Source organism: Hypanus sabinus, chromosome 3, assembly GCF_030144855.1.
Source record: "Hypanus sabinus isolate sHypSab1 chromosome 3, sHypSab1.hap1, whole genome shotgun sequence".
In the NCBI taxonomy this organism is placed as follows: Eukaryota; Metazoa; Chordata; class Chondrichthyes; order Myliobatiformes; family Dasyatidae; genus Hypanus; species Hypanus sabinus.
Window position 1 is genome coordinate 63,856,065 of NC_082708.1, and position 12,943 is coordinate 63,869,007.

Consider the following 12,943-nt stretch of genomic DNA (forward strand, 5'->3'; position numbering starts at 1 on the left):
GACACAGCGGTGAGATAGATCGGATGGTGACGAGGAGACACGCAGCGGTGAGATAGATCAGATGGTGACGAGGAGACACAGCGGTGAGATAGATCGGATGGTGACGAGGAGACAGCGGTGAGAGATCAAATGGTGATGACGAGACAGTGGTGAGATAGATCAGATGGTGACGAGGAGACACAGCAGTTAGATAGATCAGATGGTGATAAGGAGACACAGCGGTGAGATAGATCAGATGGTGACGAGGAGACACAGCGGTGAGATAGATCAGATGGTGACGAGGAGACACACAGCAGTGAGATAGATGGAAGTTGACAAGGAGACAGCGGTGAGATAGATCAGATGGTGACGAGGTGACAGAGGTGAAATAGATCAGATGGTGATGAGGAGACACACAGCGGTGAGATAGATCAGATGGTGACGAGGAGACAGCGGTGAAATAGATCAGATGGTGATGAGGAGACACACAGCGGTGAGATAGATCAGATGGTGACGAGGAGACAGCGGTGAGATAGATCAGATGGTGTCGAGGAGACACAGCGGTGAGATAGATCACATGGTGACGAGGAGACACACAGCGGTGAGATAGATCAGATGGTGACTAGGAGACAGCGGTGAGGTAGATCGGATTGTGACGAGGAGACACAGCAGTGAGATAGATCAGATGGTGACGAGGAGACACACAGCGGTGAGATAGATCAGATGGTGACGAGGAGACACAGCGGTGAGATAGATCAGATTGTGACGAGGAGACACAGCGGTTAGATAGATCAGATGGTGTCGAGGAGACACAGCGGTGAGATAGATCAGATGGAGACGAGGAGACAGCGGTGAGATAGATCAGATGGTGAAGAGGAGACACAGCGGTGAGATAGATCAGATGGTGACGAGGAGACACAGCGGTGAGATAGATCAGATGGTGACGAGGAGACAGCGGTGAGATAGATGAGATGGTGACGAGGAGACACAGCGGTGAGATAGATCAGATGGTGACGAGGAGACACAGCGGTGAGATAGATCAGATGGTGACGAGGAGACAGCGGTGAGATAGATCAGATGGTGACGAGGAGACACACAGCGGTGAGATAGATCAGATGGTGACGAGGAGACAGAGGTGAGATAGATCAGATGGAATAGAGGAGACACAGCGGTGAGATAGATCAGACGGTGACGAGGAGACACACAGCGGTGAGATAGATCAGATGGAATAGAGGAGACACAGCGGTGAGATAGATCAGATGGTGACGAGGAGACACAGCGGTGAGATAGATGAGATGGTGACGAGGAGACACAGCGGTGAGATAGATCAGATGGTGACGAGGAGACAGCGGTGAGATAGATTAGATGGTGACGAGGAGACACGCAGCGGTGAGATAGATCAGATGGTGACGAGGAGACACACAGCGGTGAGAGATCAAATGGTGACGACGAGACAGTGGTGAGATAGATCAGATGGTGACGAGGAGACACACAGCGGTGAGATAGATCAGATGGTGACGAGGAGACACAGCGGTGAGAGATCAAATGGTGACGACGAGACAGTGGTGAGATAGATCAGATGGTGACGAGGAGACACAGCTGTTAGATAGATCAGATGGTGATAAGGAGACACAGCGGTGAGATAGATCAGATGGTGACGAGGAGACACAGCGGTGAGATAGATCAGATGGTGACGAGGTGACACAGCTGTTAGATAGATCAGATGGTGATAAGGAGACACAGAGCGGTGAGAGATCAAATGGTGACGACGAGACAGTGGTGAGATAGATCAGATGGTGACGAGGGGACACACAGCGGTGAGATAGATCAGATGGTGACGAGGAGACACAGCGGTGAGATAGATCAGATGGTGACGAGGAGACACAGCGGTGAAATAGATCAGATGGTGACGAGGAGACACAGATCGGTGAGATAGATCAGATGATGACGAGGAGACACAGCGGTGAAATAGATCAGATGGTGACGAGGAGACACACAGCGGTGAGATAGATCAGATGGTGACTAGGAGACACACAGCGGTGAGGTAGATCGGATGGTGACGAGGAGACACAGCAGTGAGATAGATGAGATGGTGACGACGAGACAGTGGTGAGATAGATCAGATGGAGACGAGGAGACAGCGGTGAGATAGATCAGATGGTGAAGAGGAGACACAGCGGTGAGATAGATCAGTTGGTGAAGAGGAGACACAGCGGTGAGATAGATCAGATGGTGACGAGGAGGCACAGCGGTGAGATAGATCAGATGGTGACGAGGAGACACACAGCGGTGAGATAGATCAGATGGTGACGAGGAGACACAGCGGTGAGATAGATCAGATTGTGACGAGGAGACACAGTGGTTAGATAGATCAGATGGTGTCGAGGAGACACAGCGGTGAGATAGATGAGATGGTGACGAGGAGACACAGCGGTGAGATAGATCAGATGGTGTCGAGGAGACACAGCGGTGAGATAGATGAGATGGTGACGACGAGACAGTGGTGAGATAGATCAGATGGAGACGAGGAGACAGCGGTGAGATAGATCAGATGGTGAAGAGGAGACACAGCGGTGAGATAGATCAGATGGTGACGAGGAGGCACAGCGGTGAGATAGATCAGATGGTGACGAGGAGACACAGCGGTGAGATAGATCAGTTGGTGACGAGGAGACAGTGGTGAGATAGATCAGATGGTGACGAGGAGACACAGCGGTGAGATAGATGAGATGGTGACGAGGAGACACAGCGGTGAGATAGATGAGATGGTGACGAGGAGACACAGCGGTGAGATAGATCAGATGGTGACGAGGAGACACAGCGGTTAGATAGATCAGATGGTGACGAGGAGACACACAGCGGTGAGATAGATCAGATGGAGACGAGGAGACAGCGGTGAGATAGATCAGATGGTGAAGAGGAGACACAGCGGTGAGATAGATCAGATGGTGACGAGGAGGCACAGCGGTGAGATAGATCAGATGGTGACGAGGAGACACAGCGGTGAGATAGATCAGTTGGTGACGAGGAGACAGTGGTGAGATAGATCAGATGGTGACGAGGAGACACACAGCGGTGAGATAGATCAGATGGAGACGAGGAGACAGCGGTGAGATAGATCAGATGGTGAAGAGGAGACACAGCGGTGAGATAGATGAGATGGTGAAGAGGAGACACAGCGGTGAGATAGTTCAGATGGTGACGAGGAGACAGTGGTGAGATAGATCAGATGGTGACGAGGAGACACAGCGGTGAGATAGATCAGATGGTGACGAGGAGACACACAGCGGTGAGGTAGTTCTGATGGTGACGAGGAGACACAGCGGTGGGATAGATCAGATGGAGACGAGGAGACACAGCGGTGAGATAGATCAGATGGTGACGAGGAGACACAGCGGTGAGATAGATGAGATGGTGACGAGGAGACACAGCGGTGAGATAGATCAGATGGTGACGAGGAGACAGCGGTGAGATAGATTAGATGGTGACGAGGAGACACGCAGCGGTGAGATAGATCAGATGGTGACGAGGAGACACAGCGGTGAGAGATCAAATGGTGACGACGAGACAGTGGTGAGATAGATCAGATGGTGACGAGGAGACACACAGCGGTGAGATAGATCAGATGGTGACGAGGAGACACAGCGGTGAGAGATCAAATGGTGACGACGAGACAGTGGTGAGATAGATCAGATGGTGATGAGGAGACACAGCTGTTAGATAGATCAGATGGTGATAAGGAGACACAGCGGTGAGATAGATCAGATGGTGACGAGGAGACACAGCGGTGAGATAGATCAGATGGTGACGAGGTGACACAGCTGTTAGATAGATCAGATGGTGATAAGGAGACACAGCGGTGAGATAGATCAGATGGTGACGAGGAGACACAGCGGTGAAATAGATCAGATGGTGACGAGGAGACACAGATCGGTGAGATAGATCAGATGATGACGAGGAGACACAGCGGTGAAATAGATCAGATGGTGACGAGGAGACACACAGCGGTGAGATAGATCAGATGGTGACTAGGAGACACACAGCGGTGAGGTAGATCGGATGGTGACGAGGAGACACAGCAGTGAGATAGATCAGATGGTGACGAGGAGACACACAGCGGTGAGATAGATCAGATGGTGACGAGGAGACACAGCGGTGAGATAGATCGGATGGTGACGAGGAGACACAGCGGTGAGATAGATCAGATGGTGACGAGGAGACACACAGCGGTGAGATAGATCAGATTGTGACGAGGAGACACAGCGGTTAGATAGATCAGATGGTGTCGAGGAGACACAGCGGTGAGATAGATGAGATGGTGACGAGGAGACACAGCGGTGAGATAGATCAGATGGTGTCGAGGAGACACAGCGGTGAGATAGATCGGATGGTGACGAGGAGACACAGCGGTGAGATAGATCAGATGGTGACGAGGAGACACACAGCGGTGAGATAGATCAGATTGTGACGAGGAGACACAGCGGTGAGATAGATGAGATGGTGTCGAGGAGACACAGCGGTGAGATAGATGAGATGGTGACGAAGAGACACAGCGGTGAGATAGATCAGATGGTGTCGAGGAGACACAGCGGTGAGATAGATGAGATGGTGACGACGAGACAGTGGTGAGATAGATCAGATGGAGACGAGGAGACAGCGGTGAGATAGATCAGATGGTGAAGAGGAGACACAGCGGTGAGATAGATCAGATGGTGACGAGGAGACACAGCGGTGAGATAGATGAGATGGTGACGAGGAGACACAGCGGTGAGATAGATGAGATGGTGACGAGGAGACACAGCGGTGAGATAGATCAGATGGTGACGAGGAGACACAGCGGTTAGATAGATCAGATGGTGACGAGGAGACACACAGCGGTGAGATAGATCAGATGGAGACGAGGAGACAGCGGTGAGATAGATCAGATGGTGAAGAGGAGACACAGCGGTGAGATAGATCAGATGGTGACGAGGAGGCACAGCGGTGAGATAGATCAGATGGTGACGAGGAGACACACAGCGGTGAGATAGATCAGATGGTGACGAGGAGACACAGCGGTGAGATAGATCAGATTGTGACGAGGAGACACAGCGGTTAGATAGATCAGATGGTGTCGAGGAGACACAGCGGTGAGATAGATGAGATGGTGACGAGGAGACACAGCGGTGAGATAGATCAGATGGTGTCGAGGAGACACAGCGGTGAGATAGATGAGATGGTGACGACGAGACAGTGGTGAGATAGATCAGATGGAGACGAGGAGACAGCGGTGAGATAGATCAGATGGTGAAGAGGAGACACAGCGGTGAGATAGATCAGATGGTGACGAGGAGACACAGCGGTGAGATAGATGAGATGGTGACGAGGAGACACAGCGGTGAGATAGATGAGATGGTGACGAGGAGACACAGCGGTTAGATAGATCAGATGGTGACGAGGAGACACAGCGGTTAGATAGATCAGATGGTGACGAGGAGACACAGCGGTTAGATAGATCAGATGGTGACGAGGAGACACACAGCGGTGAGATAGATCAGATGGAGACGAGGAGACAGCGGTGAGATAGATCAGATGGTGAAGAGGAGACACAGCGGTGAGATAGATCAGATGGTGACGAGGAGGCACAGCGGTGAGATAGATCAGATGGTGACGAGGAGACACAGCGGTGAGATAGATCAGTTGGTGACGAGGAGACAGTGGTGAGATAGATCAGATGGTGACGAGGAGACACACAGCGGTGAGATAGATCAGATGGAGACGAGGAGACAGCGGTGAGATAGATCAGATGGTGACGAGGAGACACACAGCGGTGAGATAGATCAGATGGTGACGAGGAGACACAACGGTGAGATAGATCAGATTGTGACGAGGAGACACAGAGTAGTGAGATAGATCAGATGGTGACGAGGAGACACAGATTGGTGAGATAGATCAGATGGTGACGAGGAGACACACAGCGGTGAGATAGATCAGATGGTGACGAGGAGACAGCGGTGAGATAGATCAGATGGTGATGAGGATGCATTGAATGGTAAGATAGTTCAGATGGTTGGGTGGTGTTACAACAACAATCTCAACCTCAATTGTTAGGGTGTATTCTGGAGTTAAAGTATATAGCAATTATTAATTTCAACAGCATCCAGTCTTCTGAATTGAATGTAGATTGCAGATTGATTTGAAAATGCAACTTGGAACAATAGCTTTCCTGAAGCTGCAGATTGGGGTTGATTGCAAACCAGGAAGCACCCATTCACCTGAGATGTCTGCAACTACATGATGCAGCTAGAATTGACAGAGGTGATCAACACTCATTTTGGGTGTGTTGGTGTGAAGATCTAGACGTTATGTGCCACTCAAAGGAAGCATAATGTGCCTATAGAAATTGTCCTGTTGTTACCTGGGTTCTTTAACATATAAATGGGATCTAATATTGGGTCAGTAGGTCTCTTCTTCCAATAGTGTCTCCAGAATTATGTCTGCTTGTTGCCGGAACAAAGACTTCTAAATCACCAGTTTCAGTGATTTTGATCACAGTCACAACATCAATGCCAACAAGATCAAGGAATTAAAAGAGTTTGATGAGATTTAGTGTATTGCCAAAGATCCTGCAGGTTTTTATAGATGTACAGTGGGAGCATTCTGACCAGTTGCATCACTGCTTGGCATAGAGACTGTAATGTGCAGGAACAAGAGGCTGTAGGAGGTTGTAAACTCAGCCATCTCCAACATGGGCTCAACTGTCACCATTGTTGAGGACACCATAAAGAGACAATACCTCAGTGAAGGCATATCCATTATTCAGGGTCCTTACCATTGAGGATGTGCCCTCTTCCAATTATTACCATCAAGGAGGAGGTCAATGATTTAGGAACAGCTTCTTCCCTTCTGCCATCAGATTTCTGAAGTCAACAAACCCCATCCCATTATAAACAAAACAAGAGATTCTGCAGATGCTGGAATTGCAGAACAAAATATACAAAAAGCTAGGAATAAATCCTATTAATTATTGGAAGTCAGTTTAACCCAAGTGCTGAGAAACATTACAGATACAACAATGAGTGACTATTTAGTGGATCACTTGGATAATTACAGATTGATTCGAGAAGGGCAGCATGCAGTTGTTAAACCAAAATCATATTTAACTAACTACGGAGGGTCGATGACAGTAATAGGATATTAGTGGGGTTCCAAATAGCACTTGATAAAGTGCGGTATAAAAAGTTTGTCATAAAGAAGAATACTTACAGGATTAGTAATATTAATGGCTACTCTCCTTAATTTATGAATAATTTGAATAGAGTTTGGACAACCTTAGTTATTTGGACACAATAACTAAGGTTACAGCTAACACAATAAAAAACTATGAAGGAATAAAACCTCCCAAGGAAAATTAGAAAGGCAGGTGGAATGGACATGTGTGTGCTTGAGAATATTAAGTGCTGGAAAATGTCCAGTGTTACATTGTAAAGAGAAGAATGAGAAGGAACAATATCAACTACAAGACACAAATTGAAAAGATAGGACAAAAATACAAAAAGATAACATTGTAAGTGGTAGGGAAATTTCAGAAATAGGCTAAAATGCACTTTATGTCAACCAGTTGATCAGGCTATGCCTCTCAGGGACTTGTGTTAATATTATTTTGCAACTGTATCTGCTGTGTGTGTTAGTTCCAGAGGGATGATGTTTCAATTAACTGTATGCACGTGGACTTGAAAAACAATAGCACTGAATCCTGGGCTATATAAATAGAAATATTGGGCAGGAGAGCAAGGAAATCATCTTAAATCTTAATAAAATACTGTTTTGACTACAGCAAGAATATTGTGCCCAGTTTAGGATTCAAAGAAAGATGCAGATGGCCACAAACATTTCCAGGATGAGAAAATTAGATAAACTGGAAAACCTAGGGTTATTAACAGAAGAGATTGTAAGGAGATTTGGTAGCAATATTTGTAGTCACTAAGAGTATAAATATAGAAGAAAAACGAGTGCTATTTATCAGATGGGCTGAGGGTAAGAGGACATGGAATGAACATGATTGACCATAAAAGAACCTTAAGTGACAATGAGTCAAAAACCTCTCCTCTGCATTTACTTAGATACAGAAATGCATTGTCAGGGATATTGGTGAAAGCCATTTCAATTATATGTTCATAGGGAGGTGGATAAGAATCTGAAAGAAATTGTACGACATTGGTGAGGAGACAAAGAAAATGAGACCAGGTGGATTGTTGTTGAATTGACGAGCAGAATGTCTTTGCCATTTTCTAAAAATATATAATTGTTGTCTGACAAATATAATAGTGAAAAGGTGCTGTATCCCACAGCCAAGCAATAATGAGAAAATTGCGTCCTTGGGAATATTTTTCCAGACACCACGCCTGTATGACATCAATTACTTCCCTTGATGTTATTTTAAGTAAAGATAGATAATTAAAAGAGCGCATGAAGATAACATTTATATTACACATTATATGATTGCAAAAAACAAAGACACAATCAATGTAGTGTTTGAAAATAAACAAAGAGAACACAGTAACTTCCTGAATTCACAACGAAGATAATCACACCGAATTCCATTCTTGCAGCCGTATTCCGGTAATCCACGTGGCCACATGATATAAACGTCAGAACACGTTCCTGTGCAAACCAGCAGCGAATCACGAGTCGAGGAATACAGCAAGACGCAGTCTTCCCGAGCAGGCACCAATCAGCTGTCGTACTTTGTGGATCGTCATAATGGTTATGCAGATTATATTGAGTCAACAAATGAAATATCACCGGTTTACGCCCGTCACGATAGCAACCAATGAATTCTGGCTGTGATCACGCCCGATTGTGACGCTTTGAATAAGTTAACTGTCCCCGCCGCCATTTTGTATTAGGAGAGGGAGAGGAGTGGCCGTGTAGAGCTGTTGAGGAGAGTTACCTGTAGTTGTTGACTTGGTTTTAGAAAGGACTTCCTTACTATGCGTTCGTTTAGAGAGTAAATACGTATTTTTAAAAGGGGAGGCTTTTTTTGATATCCGTGAGGTATTAGTGAACGGAAGGAGCTTTCATTTAAAACGCAATGATGGCGGAAGACGCGGCGAAGGCGGACGCCTGTAAAGAATACCAGTCGTCGCTAGAAGATCTGACTTTCAACAGCAAACCGCACATCAACAACCTCACCATCCTGGCCGAAGAGAACCTGAAGTACTCGCCGGAAATCGTCAAGTTAATCGAAGCACAAATATTCAAGGTTTTTAAAATCAGTTTTGTTTTAATTTAAAAATTTTTCGAAGAAAATTCCGAGTTTTTTTAAAAGTCTGGCTAGGAGAAAGGGCGAGACATCCGGCGGCTCGGCTCGTTGCTGTTGTTGATCAAGATGGCGGCCCGGCTGTAATGCGGATTTCAGCCTCCGCCCGGTCCCTTCCAGCCGTGGCGTCGGCGGCTTTCCATTCCGCCATGTTTTTAATCCTAACCCTTCTGAATGTGTGTTTTTTTTATTTCCGGCTAGATTAGCGAGAGTTAGTTTTATTTTCTCGATCCGGCAGCCGCCATGTGTCCTGTCCGACATTCGCCGAAGCCTGCCCTCCCCTTCCCTTCCCTCTCCCGTGTCATCCGGGTGTGACTGGCTTTGGTGGAGGGAGGGAGGGACGGCTCGCTAAACTGGTTCTGTTGCACCCGAACCGCTGTGTCGGCTACGAAATTACTTACTACCTGTTAATATATCGTGTTTTAAGTCCATATTTTCAGTGTTAGTTTATTGACTGTGTAGATTACATATTAATAGCCGCTCAGATTACATTTGCTAGATCCTTAAATTAATTGTCTTTATCGTTAGATTTAGTTAAGTGGTTGGAGTTTCCTTGCCTTTTTAGTTCGCGTTAATATTTCTGACGTAGTGAGATAGTTAAGCGAAAACAAGTACGTATGTGTGGTTGGGTGCGGGTGGTTTTCTCTGTAACTGGGCCAGATCGAATATGCTTCCCTCTTTAAAAAAAATAAAGGATGCTAGTGATATCTTTTATCTAATGTTCTTAATGGCCTGACCTGTTTAAATGGTTATGAAAAATTGCCAATAAAGAAAATGAAATACTTTCTTTTGTCTTATTTCTTTCAGACTTACAAGGTTTTTGATTACTGTTTCAGTCATTGGTATTCTATTCAGGGGCACACTAATCACAAAACTGAATGTTGAAGGCTTAAGTATTGGGATGGCTGTATAAAACCAAGATTAAATAAGCAATGACGGTTTCTTGTATTAATTAAAATGGGGTATATAGTTCAACTTCAGGTGTTTGAGGGGAATTCAAAATGATTTAAGCTATATACTATATAGTAATAAACATGCAAGTTCCATCCTTTAGGACAATCTTATAACACCGACGCATTAAATGAAGTCTAAATTTTAACTTGTATTGTTCCATAGTCCTGTTTTGTGACTTAGGAGTATATGGAATTTCCACTTGATGAGAAAGCAAGCTTTGATAATTTATTGAAATCGCTTTGAACAGTTGCATGGGTGGTGTCCGTGTGAATAATTACCATTGGCAATCAAAAGCCCATTAGGGACGTTGAAGGTCACCAGTTTGCTCCATAATTACACAGGTTTTGGAAGAAATATATGCAATCTGCTAACCAATAGTACAACTCTATTGTAATCCAATGTAGTCAAATCACCTTATATGGCCAAGTTAAGCATTCCGGTTCGTGACCTCCGTTATTAAGCATGTTGCTGGGTAAAATTCAGTAATGTCTGCTACTTGTACTGTTGCAGATATATTGGTAGATGCTGAAGATCTACAGTTCACACAGGTGTTCATTTTCACACGTCATTTAATGACCTCGATACTGATGGCCTGACTACCATCTCTGGTTTATTTTTGGATATTATCAGCTTTAAATTTTGGCTGCTTAAAGCCCTGATAATATGAAGCTGCTGTCTGGTCCTAATTGGAATAGCATGGCTTCTTGGAGCAAGAACTGGTGCAGCTTCCATGCGCTCAGCATAGATCACGTGATCTTTTTATTCCCCCTTGTACTAAATTTAAATCTTACTGAACGACGGAGCAGGCTCGACAGGCCAGATGCCCTCCCTACTCCTATTCTTTTGTTCTTAACTAAATGTCCATTTTTTTGAGTTGACTTGCGATCAGTGTCTTGACTATTTCTAAAAATTGCTGGTATCTTATTTGCAGCTTTGATACCAATGTTTTCTACTTTCATATGTTCCTGCTCTTTGTTGGTCTCAGAACGCCTTGATTATTTTATTCCTCTCAACTATTCATTGATTGTGGAAACGAAATAGCCTGGCTTCCATATAAATGAATAATTTCTTCCTAGGTAGAAGAACAGCATTATTGCTGAAATTCACATGTTTTATGTTGGATGGAATTGGAGCAGATTACAATTTACAATGTAATAGTCATACAGGAATTATGATTTCCAGTAATCTGATAAAATCCACACCAAATGAAACATTGAACCAATTTATATAAGTAGCTTGGTGAATTCCAGGGTTATAAAACGTATATTATTTTCATTGATATTTAATAAATGAATTTCTTGGACATGAATCAAGTATGGCCTGTTCAAGAGCTGATGAAAGTAGTGTTAGTTTAAGAAGCTTCATGTCATGAAAGCAATTAAATTACATGATTGCTTTTTGAGCTCCAGATTTTCCATTTGTATAGTGTACAGCTTATTTTGATCAGATTCTGGAAAGACTTGGAGCAAAAAAATTAGGTTGAAATCCTATTATTGGCTGTAACTTCAAATTCTTTTAAGGATGTTATTGCCTTTGAGTACAACTTAACAGTTCCCATAATTTACATAGCATGTTGTCCAGAACTTTATGGAACTAACATTACTCCAGGATCTGATTCCTAGAGTAATGTTTCTTTAGAAATGATGCCACCTCAATTAAGCACATAATTTGTACAGTTTTATTCAGTCTGAAGTTTAACAATTGGTCAGCAATTTGAAGGCTGTCTAAATGTAAAGATGGCCTTCAATATTTAATTTGTATTCAAGTATAATTGGAACATTCAGTTCAAACCCAAACAAAAGCAAATCCTTGTGTACTATATATATCTATTACTTTGGGAATATTATAGTTGCCTGTCTCCTAACGGGTTAAATGCCTCTAAGAAGTGACTAATCAATAAGATCTTTACCTTTAGGTATTTGTATCTCATACAAAACACAGCTAAAAGTGTAAACCTAAGGTTTGAATTGTGAATTGGGATAATGCTTTAGTCTTGAAGTAGTGCACTGTACATGGTTTTAAGGCATTTCAAGCAGAAGGTGACAAGATTCAATGCAATTGAGAGTACATTGAGTGGATGTAGGCTAGCATCTGTCGACATGGATTTTGTTTTTCTAATCAATGCGGGCAAATTTGCAAAAAAACAAGTCAAACTGGCTCGGTATTTAAATTTCACGTGGCATCCATCGAATGACAATTCAACTACCACTTTGATCACAGCAGATCTAAGTATTAGCAAGTATAATGTTACCTACTGATTAAATCCATCACCTGGTGTCATCAAGTACACAGGTTTAAATTGGTATCCTGGTGTGCACTGGTGTCCCATTTTCTCATGTGATTTCTGATGTTTGGTGGGGAAGGCTGGAATTGCATTTAATTCTGATGTGCAAGAGTAATGCGAGTTCTACATCAAATATCAGAATGCTTTTTGCACAATTCAAATATATGCTTAATTTTGTTTTGTTAAGACATTGATTTATGGTAGTGGTAAATGGGCAGCGGGGAGACATTTAGTGTCTGTTCAGTTTAATAGGCATAGTTGAAAGTTGAATGAAATCTGGTCTTAAAGTTGACGTGATTGCAAGGAAAATGGATACAGTTGGTTTTAAAAAATCAAGTTGGATCTTTATGCCATGACTAATGCCGTGTAGTTAGCTGTGTTGATTGGCATACATCGGTATGTTCCTAAGGAAAACCAGCTGGCAT

General features: G+C 44.1%; 1 protein-coding gene across 1 annotated transcript in view; it reads left to right on the forward strand.

Annotated features, from left to right (window-relative positions):
- Positions 1 to 8,663: 8,663 nt before the first annotated feature.
- The window catches only part of pcf11 (PCF11 cleavage and polyadenylation factor subunit), a 28,386-nt gene continuing 24,106 nt past the window's right edge, over positions 8,664 to 12,943 (forward strand). Inside the window, exon 1 of the mRNA XM_059964512.1 lies at positions 8,664 to 9,223. Coding sequence (XP_059820495.1) covers positions 9,053 to 9,223 — 171 coding nt within the window. The 5' untranslated portion in view covers positions 8,664 to 9,052. The remainder of the gene's footprint in view (positions 9,224 to 12,943) is intronic.